The following is an 11,288-nucleotide window of genomic DNA, read 5'->3' as shown; positions in this document are numbered from 1 at the left end:
TATATGTATATTATATATAATACTATCTATAATATAATAACTTTAACTTTAAAAACTTAACTTATAACTTTACCAATTTTATATATATATAATTATAATTTAAGTTGGTAAAGTAAAATAATCAGTTATATCTCCCAGGATTAAACATTTTATACTTTAAATTAGCAAACATTTAAAGTCTAGTTTTGTAATCAGTTACTAAGCACCTCTTAAGAGTTTTGACCCATCAATATTGTACTTGTTAGTTCTTTTCTATTTCCCCAGACACATCTGGACAAAGGCAGAAACAGTGATGAGGGAGGAAGTCAAAGTAATGACATGAGACCAGTCGTTTTCCTCCCAAACACATATTTAGGGGCTGACATCATAGCCACACAGCACAAACTACAGATGGAAAAGTAACTGGACTCAGATACGGAAACTTAAACCTTTATCAGATGAAGACAGGAAAGACCAGCAGGGAAACTCACACCTGCTGGGACAAGAAACTAGAAATCAAGAACCCACAGGGTCATTACATTCTGAAACAATGTCTGTTAGAGCACTGAAATAGGATGAGAGCCAGTGATTAAGCTTCCATTGACACTTTTCCCTGACACTATTTTACTTTGCAGAAAATATTCAAAATAAGATAACTGGAAGGAAAGAGTCCTGACATCGTAGTGCCAAGTCAGTAGCTCGCACTGCACAAACAGGCTTGGAGGGCTAGCCAACTGCCTGGCCTCAGAAGCTCAAGCCCCACTCCGACTCCTAGCCTAGCTCTTCTCTGAGAAATACTGCAGCCTGCCTGCCACAATTCATGAGAGGCAGTCACTCAAAGCCTGATCTGTGGGGAAACTGTGACAGGCTACAGAACTGTAAGTCAAAGAGCCATATGATTTCCTGGATATAGTCACTTGACTGCTGTTTAGAATTGTTTGACGGTCAGACTGTTCATCCAGCAAAAAGCAGGGACTTCGTAACCAGCCAAGCTCAGCTAAGAGACAGGAAGTGAACACACCCTCATCTGTGATTTCAGCCCTGTCTGGATGAAATAGAGGCCAACGCAATGATTACCACACAAGGAAGCTGACTAGAGTGTCTTTGGAGTCTGCCGCTCAGTCTCCCCTTCTATATATATATTTTTTTTTTTTGAGAGGTTTTTGCTACAGGGTGCATGCGCTCGCCAGACACACAGAGAGACAGAGAGACAGAAAGTGAGAAATCACTCCCCCTCGGGGGGGATGGCCACGCCACAATCCCTTCTCCTCTATTCTCCTCTTGGGATCTTGGGCACGCACACACATGTGCCCAGCGTGAGTTTCAAGCCACCGGGTCCAGGACTTGAACCGCGATGGACTACATGGGAGTCCAGCAACATAGCCATTACGCTAACTGCTGGTCTGGTTCCCCCCCTTCTCTTTTATATCCTGCCTTTTCCTCTCTTTCTTCATCAGTTTCCTTTTTTGTCCACCTTGTATCATATCCTATATCATATCTTCATATTTTACTTATTTATCTCATGTTTTTTGAGCCAGACAGAGAGAGCACTCCCAAGGGGATCTTCATTCCACAAGCCACCCCCAGTCTCAGCCAGCCTGGCATGCATGCTCCAGTGTCTCCAGGGAGTCTTTTGGATGAACCCAGAACTTCCCCATGTGGGCCAGCCTCACAGAGCATTACACTACCATAAGCCACCATCCAGTCCCATACCTATATCTTACCTCTCTAAAAAACTTTTGAAAATGAAAAGTTAACTTTAAATTATTCTTGCCAGATTATTTCAGTTGTTCTTAGTTCTTTCTGCACTAATTGTTACATTACAAGATAATATATTGGGTCATCAGAAAAGTCATGACACACTTTTGCATAGAAAAACAGAAAACTATGTCATGACTTTTCCACCAACCCAATTGTATTAGCAGAGTTCTTTTAGTCATTACAGAGATATAGTTTTACATGCTATTACAAAGATTTCCATATTTGAAGGAGCCTGCATTGTATGTTATCTAAGATGTAGCCAATTTATTCATGCAGCAAATTAAAATTATGTTCATTGATGATTAGAGCCAGGAGACATCTCAGAGATCATCAAATCCAATCTTTTAATTTTACAGATGAGAAAACTGTGGCTCAGAGAGTTCAAGTGACTTGCTCTCAATTCTAATTTAATATTCAGTGTGGGTTGGGGCCAACCATATGACACAGATAAAACTGGAAGTTTGGAGAATTGTGGCACACTATAATTTCTTGAAAAAGAAATTTTGGTCATTGGTATTAATAACCCATGCAGAGTCCAATGGACATGTCAGTTGTATAACACAACCTATGGTGGTTGCTGATGATTCAGTTTCCCATGTGACATGAGAAATGAGAATAGTAGTCATTCCTTCTGAAGGAAAAATAAATGAGAAATTGAGGAGGAGATTCAGAGGAATATTTTTAAACTCTTATTTATTTTGGAGAGTGGTAGCTTTAAAAGGTGTGCACGTGGATTTTCCTGATGCAAGGCTGTGTCAGAGGGAGTACAAATTAGTACAGGAAAGCTCCCAGCACTTCTGAAAGGGAACTCAGTGATCACACCATGCTTCTAGGCACTTCAGGGGCTGTGAGGCACAATCAACATATTTCTACTAAGGGTCTATACCCCGGCATATTTTCGTCCATTAAATACCTTTCTCAATATCATACAAAAGAGGGGCCAGCAGGTGGCATAGTAGTTAAGGCACTGGACTCCCACATGTTCACTATGGTTTGAGTCTTAGACCCCACAGCTTGAAACATTCTGAGTGCATGTGCCTGCATACCCAAAATTCCAAGAGGAGAATAGAGGGGAAGGGATTGTGGTGTGGCCATCCTCTCTAGGAAGTGATTTCTCACTTTCTGTTTCTCTGTCTCTTTGGTGAGTGCACATGCCCAATAACAAAAAACAACAGCAACAACAACAACAACAAAAAAAAACAAACAAACAGACAAACAAACAAAAACTCTCAAAAGCCCAAACTAATAAGGTACACTTCCCAGTCAGGAACATAAGCTTAATGAAACATGGCACTCTCATATATTTCTTGGGCTCTTGGGGCTGAAGACATTTCTGTTGCATGTATTAACTCAAAGACCCTATCTGCAAAGGATATTTATTTCCTATGCTGTATTTCCAAAGAACATATAGTAGTGATGAGAAATTGAGTATCAGGAAAAATAAAACAAATAAATGCTAAAAATGTTAATTCCATTAGGTAATATTCAGAAATGCATATTTTGCCTAGAAATCTTCTATTTTCTGTTCTATAATTCCATGTTTTAATATCTTATTTCTGTCTGTTACTGTCCTTTTTTTTTTTCTAATTTCTTAAAATAATGTTCAGTCACTTTGGCAACTTTTCACTTTACTAAAAAATTTAAACTTGCAGAAAAGTCACATGTATGAGCTCTCCAAGTTCTTCTTTCCCAGATTTACTATGTACTTGTATTTTGCCCCCAGTGCTTACTTTATCAACCTGTCTCTTTCTCCCTCTCTTCCCCATGAGACTTGATTCTCTCAGTCTCTCATTATTTGAACCACTTCAGAGTAATATGGTGACATTGTGAATCTTTACTGCTAACAACTTCAGTGTGGCGTATCTAAGACTTTTCTTATAAACCATAGTGCAAATATCAATATTAGAAAATTCAATATTGATATAATTTTCTTAAATAATAACTACTCTATTTTTATTAAGGAAGGTAATCAAGTCACTATGCTTTATCCTAAACATAGCTTTTATTGTATGCCACTAGTGTGGGGGTGAGGTGTCCTCATGGTGTTTCAGATATTAGCACATTTTATAATGGAGTAAATGAAACTAAGTTATACATTGCTGTTTTGTTACCTTTTGATGCATTAATTGCTTCATAGCTTATTAAAAAGCCTTCATGAGCAAGATCAGAGTCAGCCACAAATTTCAGCATTAACGAGTTGGCACAGCTGGTAAGAGAAGGTGGGATCGATTTTCCACAGTATCTATTCCAAAACAAGAAAGGACAAATAACTACATTTAAAAACTTTTAGTATGTTTGGAAGTGTACCAAAAATTACAACGTATAAATATGATAACCGATTTTGTTATTTACCTCCTATTAACTTTTAAAAAAATGAATTTTAGGCAAAAAAATGCTTATAAACTTGCTGAAGATCATTCTGCTCATGGTTACTTCCCTGAAATGATTTTATGTGTGTGCCTGGCTATATGACATGTCGTGAGTGAGAGATTCAATAAGATTGGAAAGTAGGAGCTATACTAGATTGTCAAACAGTGTGTTAATGAGTTTATTAATAGAAATGTATTAAACTTGCAAAAGGAAGCAATATATCATAAATTCATAGAGCACAGACTCTATAGTCCACTTTATCACTTCAGATATTTTGACTTTGGGCAGATGACTCAATACTCATGCCTCAGTTTCCCCATGTCTAAAATGGAGACTATGATAGTATCAACATCAGGAAATTGTTTTGAGACTCTGATGACTTAAGTGCTGTATATAAAACACTTAAAAGAGTGTCTAGAATAGTAATCCCTATGTAGATAAAATCTATTAGCTTTAAGTTGGCCTATGGAGAGGTTAGAATTTGTTTGTTTTTTAGAGGTTTATTGCTATAGGGCTCATGCGCCCGCCAGACAGACAGAGAGAGACAGAGAGACAGAAAGCGAGAAATCACCCCCCAGGGGGGATGGTCACGCCAGAATCCCTTCTCCTCCATTCTCCTCTCAGGATCTTGGGCATGCACGCACACGTGCCCGGCGTGAGTTTTAAGCCACCGGGTCTGGGATGCGATCCGCGGTCGACTATGTGGGAGTCCAGTGACATAACCATTATGCTAACTGCTGGTCCCGAGAGGTTAGAATTTGATTCCTAAGTCATGCCATGTTTTTGATGAACAAAAACAATTTAACTTAGAAAAACTATTCTATTAATGCTGAAAATAGAGTTGTAATAAAAGACATTATGCATGAGTTTTATTTAGAGAAACACCTATAAGAATAAATGAGCAGAAAATCGATATCTCAAATCAAAGCACACTTGGAAAAATTAAACAAATAGAATTACAGAGGGTAAAAAATAGAGAAACCAAAATGAAAGGAAGTGCTGAGCTAAGTAAGTGGCATAGTAGTCAAAATGGCTAGATCCCAAAGAGCTGACTGTGCAGTTTGAGTCCCAGACCTGGCAGCTTGAAAAATATACTGGCTATGTATGTGTGCATGCCCAAGATCCTGAGAGGAGAATGGAGGAAAAGAAATTGCTGTGTTGCCATCTCCCTTGGGGGGTGCCTCTTCACTTCCCCTCTCTATCTCTGCCGAGCACACACACCCAACACCAAATTAAAAAAAAAAAAAAAAAAAAAGAAGGAGGGATGCAAAATACAGGAAACACATGAGTATTACTAAAGGAGAAAAAGAAAGTAAATTCAGTGTATAATACTATTTCAGTTTTTTAAAAAAATAATATTTTGGGACCAGGAAGTGGTGTAATGGTTGTATCACTGGACTCCCACAGAGTCAACCACAGTTCAAGTCCCAAACTCAGTGGCTTAAAACTCACACCAGGCACGTGTGCATGTGTGCCCAAAATCCTGAGAGGAGAATAGAGAAGGGACGTGGTGTGGCCATCCCCCCCAAGGAGGTGATTTCTCACCTTCTGTCTCTCTCTCATGCAACCTATAGCAAAAATCTCTCAATAAACAAAAAAATAAATAAATAAATAATTCAATATTTTAATAAAGGGAAAGTAAGCTTATTAATTAATTTTTAAAATATCTCTGTATATGCCAATGTCTACCGAATTTGGGCAAGATAATTATAGCTTATGCCATTCAGCAAAAATGATGTATTTTGCAGTATTTATTTGTTAAGTACTCCCCTCCCCCCAAAAAAAAGGAAAGAAAGAAGTTAAAAAGATGAAAGACTGAGGGGTCGGCAGGTGGCGTGGTGGTTAAGGGCGCTAGACTCCCACATGCTGACCGTAAGTCCTGGACCTGGCCGCTTGGTTTCTCACTTTCTCTCTCTCTCCCTCTCTCTCTCACTCTGTCCCTCTCTGGTCAAATTAAATAAATAAAGTTAAATAAAATAATTCTTTAAGAAAAGATGAAAGACTGAATAAATTAAAAATATTTCAAACTAAATAAGAAAAAGTAAGATAAAATGCATGAAGAAGTTAAACAAATCAAGAGACTTTCATTTCAAACAAAAAATGTAATAACAGAAGCTATAAGTTAACTTTCCACCTGAAACGACTAAAAATATGGACAAAATATGTAAAACAATGGCTCTAAAAACACAAGTTATCAACCGATGAAGGACAGCTCTTTAGAGACCAGAAACAAATATATTTAAAAGAAAATTGAAAAGTATCAAGCCATTTCAAAATAACTTAACTGCATTCCAAAATAAAGTTTAAGAATACTTATAGAGGGACCAGCAAATGACATAATGACTACGTCACTGGACTCCCATGTAGTAGACCGTGAATGAAGTCCTGGACCCAGTGGTTTAAACTCACAACAGGTATGTGTGCATGCGTGCCCAAGATCCTGAGGGAAGAATGGAGGAGAATGGATTGCAGCATGGCTATCCCCACTGGGGTGTGATTTCTCGCTTTCTGTCTCTCTGTCTCTGTCTTCCTGGTGAGCACATATGCCCTATAGCAAAAATCTCTCTCAAAAAAAAAAAAAGAAAGAAGAATACTTATAGGAATGTAATAAAGTCCACTGCCCAAAAAATATAAACCAAAAAGATTGAGTATCCTTTCAAATATTATCAGCCATGAAAGGAAACAGGAATATATAACTTTTAATAAGAGGAAAAATTAATTAATAAAAACATACCAGGAAATGATACAGAGGACATTCCCTTCTGAATGACTGATAGGACTATACTATCACACCCATCCTTCTGCCCCTTCCCAGACTTGGGACTCTAGGGAAACCTCCCTGCTCCCTGTTATCTTTTTCAGCTCTGGAACTCTCTGAATTGACAGTGTGGGTAGAGAAGCGCCAAGGGCCAGATGATGAAGAAGAAGGTGTCAGCTATCTCTCCTTTCAGGGCAGGTTAGCAGATAGGGATATCATTTCACCTGCTTTACAGCCCCAGGGACCTCTGGTCCTACAGGCCTTTGAGGGCAGCTCCTACATCACCTCCTAGTCCCACACAGGTGCATGCACAAGTGGTTCCTACCCAGCCGCAGAGCAGCACAGACAGATGCACACACCTCCCGCTGGTCACCACAGACAGGCACATTTCCAGCCCTTATCACTGGTCCAGCAGATAGACATGCAGCTCCCACCAAGCACACAGCACAACCTTCCTAAGGCCCCAAATTGGCCTGTGAGGGCATAGTCCCCCCCTTCCCTACTCAGACTCAAAGAAATGGTAGCAGGCCTGCACAAACATCTCCCAGACACAAAGTCATGCCAATGAGTACACACAGCACTCTTCCTAAGCCCCAAACTTCATTGGCTGGCTTGGCAGTCCTATGAGAGGTGGCACATAACCCCTCCTGTGCCAGCAATAAATGTGCCCCATCTACCTGCAACAAACTATGTACTGACAGGTGCTGTGGCTGTGGAGTCAAGTACTGGAGTAGACAACTTCTTTCATCTTCAGGGACTACACACTATTGTCATTTAAACAATTAACCAATCCCTGAATCACCATCCCTACACAAACATCTTTTTCCTTCTGTGTGCAATTCATCCAAGACAAAGGAGATAATTTATCTGATATCTTCACTCAGCTACCTCTCCCAGAACAAGATTCCCCTCCCTATATATGCTTTGAGAACTCAGGTAATCACCTCCAGGAAAGCAGTTGTCAATTGTTTCAGGTACTCCACCTCTCTATAGATAGAACACCACAGTACAACACTAACTACATCTAGAAACAAAAACACAGGCCCAGAGACTTACACATCTCCTACTGTATATTGGAAAATACAAAGAGTCTTCTACACTGACTTCCACCAGAACCAAAGCCAATATGACTCAGTCAACTAATATGAAAGAACATAGCCATAGTAAAAGTAAAGGAAAAATTAAAACATAAATAAAAATCAAAATAAATACTGCCTCTATAAAATCTAATCCATAAATCAGAAAAAAAGTGAGTAACCCACCAAAGGCTGAAAAATCAATGTAGGGACATGAAAACACAGGAAAAAATCAATGCAGAAACATAAACAAGGAAATATCTCTCCTCCAACATAACACTCTACCTCCTCATTAACAATGGGCAATATCCAAGAAATTACAGCAATTTTGGAAGTGGATTTCACGTTACTGGTTATAATAAAACACAATGAGGTGCAAACAAACACAAAGAAACCACTTCGAGAGATGAGAAAAACAATGCATCAATTGGAAGATTCAATAGAAATACCACTTTTTAAAAAATTAGACAAATCCTAGGGATAAAAAACACAATACAGAAAATAAAACATTGTATAGAGAGCATTAATAACAAACTAAACCACAAAGAAGAAAGTATCCCTGAACTTAAAGACACAATTTTAAAAATAGTCCATGAGTTGGCCCAATAGCATAGTACTTAAGTGTATATAAAAAAAAAAAAACAGATCCTACATGGTCAACCATGGTTGGGATCCTTGCCCTAGTGGCTTTAAACACATGTCAGGCATAACCACATGTGTGCCCCAAATCCTGATGGATGGAGAAATGGGGGGGAAAACGGATTTTGGTGTGACCACTACTAAGTAGGGAGTATTCTTCCTGTCCCCCAGCACATGTCACTAATACCAATAAAATAATTTTAAAATGACTGTAAAACAATAAGCAGACAGAGACAGAACTGAAGAATGTAATTCCATTTACCATAGCCACAAGAAGTGTAGGATATTTAGGAATAAAACTAACCAAGGAAGTCAAAAGAACTCTACAAGGAAAACTATGAAAACCATAAAAAGGAAATGGAAAAGTCCTTCCACACTAAAAAGTGGAAGGACATCCCATGTTTCTGGATTGGTAGAATCGATATAATAAAAATAACAATCCTACCCAAATTAATCGACATATTTAATGCAATCTTGATTAAATTCCAAGAGACATTCTTCATAGATCTACAAAAGACAATCATAGAATTTGTCTGGAACTACAAAAGACCCTATTTTGCTAAAGACATCCTGTGCAAGAAGACTGACATAGGTGGCATCTTACTTCCTGATTCCAAAATACATTACAAAGCTGTGATAATCAAAATAGCATGATATTGGTACAAAAACAGACATGAGGACCAATGGAACAGAGTAGAAACTCCAGAAATGAACCCCAAAACATACAGCCAACTCATCTTTGACAAAGGGGACCAGTCAACCCAGTGGGAAAAGGAAAACCTCTTTAGCAAATGGTGTTGAAAAACTGGGTATCGACCTGCAGAAAGATGAATTTGAACTCTTCTCTGTCACCATTAACAAAAATAAACTCAAAGTGGATAAAAAATCTAGGGGGATCAGCAGTGAGCATAATGGCTATGTCGTTGGACTCCCATGTAGTTGACCGCGGTTCACATCCCGGACCCGGTGGCTTAAAATTCATGCCAGGCACCTGTGTGTGCATGTCCAAGATCCCGAGAGGAGAATGGAGGAGAAGGGATTGCGGCGTGGCCATCCCCCTGGGGGGGGGGGTGATTTCTCACTTTCTGTCTCTCTGTCTCTGTCTGTCTGTCTGGCGGGCACACGCGCCCTATAGCAAAATCCTCTCCCCCCAAAAAAAAGAAAAAGAAAAAAGAAAATCTAAACCTGAGACTGCAAACTATAAAACTACTGGTGGAAAACTGGGGAAACTCTGGGAGACATTGGGGTAGGCAAAGACTTCTTAAGCAAGACCCCAATGCACAGGCAATAATCCCCCAAATAGACAGATGGGATTACATCAGATTAAGGAGTTTCTGCACAGCAAAGGGCACTGTAATTAGTGTGACGTGACAACCCTTGGAATGGGAGAGAATTTTTGTTAACTGTGCCTCAGGTAAGGGACTGATACCCATAATACACAGGGAACTCAAGCAGCTTACTTGGAAGAAAATGATTAACCCAATTAAAAGATGGGGAAAATGAGCTGAATAAACAATTCTCTAAAGAAGACATATGAACAGCCAAAAAGTATATGAAAAAATGTTCAATATCCCTCATTGTAAGGGAGATGCAGATCAAAAACACAATGAGATACCACCTAATCCCAGTCAGACTGGTGAAGATTAAAAAAAACAAATAATGATAAATGCTGGAGGGGAGGTGGTGAAAGGGTAACACTCCTACACTGTTGGTGGGAATGTAAATTGGTCCAGCCACTGTGGGGAATGATATGGAAGTTTCTCAAAGACCTTCAAATAGAATTACCATATGATCCAGCAATTTCACTTCTGAGTATCTACCTAAAGGACAGGAGAGCACTCAGTTGGAAATGAGCTTGCACATCTATATTCACTACAGCCTTATTCACGATTGCTAAGACATAGAACCAACCCACATGTCCACAAACGGAGGAATGGATTGAAAAATTGTGGCACATATACTCCATGGAATAGTATTCAGCCATTAAAAAAACAAGGCCCTGGAATTTGTTAGAAAGTGAATGAATATGGAAGATTTGTTGCTGAGTGAAGCAAGTCAGGCTATGAAAGAGAGACATTGTATGTCTCCACTTAACATATACTGACTGACTGTACTCAAAAGCATAAGAAATTTAGGGGGAAAATGGAGAGGGAAAATACTTATGGGACACAGATAAAGTTGATTATGTGTTGATGAGGGTGTGTATGGTGGTCTCAACTGGGCTGGACCAAGGTTTATATCATGCTGGGTAAAGTCTCTTCACAATCTAAATGATGTATAACAATATAATGTATGAATAATAAAATAAATAAATAAATAAATAAATAAATAAAAAGTACAGACACAAAAAAACGAGTAGCCCAAACCAGCAAAAGAAAAAAAATAATCATTAAAAGCGAAGAGACCATATAAGAAATATGAACACTATTAGGCAACTGAATAGCTATATAATGGGTATTCCAGAAGATGAAGAGATGGGAAAAGGCATAGAAAATCTATTTCATTAAACAATAGCTAAAAGAAATGACCAAATATACAGAAAGATACAAACACTCAGATCCAGAAATTTCAAAGGATGCCAAGTAGATTCAACATACATCTTCTCTAAAATGCATTGTAGTCAAAATGTCAAGATTATAAGCAAAAAAAAAAAAAAAAAAAAAAAAAAAATTTAAAAATGGCTAAAAAAAAGGGTCGAGGTACTT

At 38.6% G+C, this 11,288-nt stretch overlaps 1 protein-coding gene across 1 annotated transcript in view; it reads right to left on the bottom strand.

The window, feature by feature from the left end:
• CUBN (cubilin) overlaps positions 1 to 11,288 on the bottom strand; it is a 327,155-nt gene that overhangs the window by 259,548 nt on the left and 56,319 nt on the right. Inside the window, 1 exon segment of the mRNA XM_006159747.2 lies at positions 3,852 to 3,982. Within this exon segment, the coding sequence (XP_006159809.2) occupies positions 3,852 to 3,982 (131 nt within the window).

Source organism: Tupaia chinensis, unplaced genomic scaffold (genome assembly GCF_000334495.1).
Source record: "Tupaia chinensis unplaced genomic scaffold, TupChi_1.0 Scaffold000647_1, whole genome shotgun sequence".
NCBI classification, from domain to species: domain Eukaryota; kingdom Metazoa; phylum Chordata; class Mammalia; order Scandentia; family Tupaiidae; genus Tupaia; species Tupaia belangeri.
This window is presented reverse-complemented; position numbering and strand designations above follow the sequence as displayed.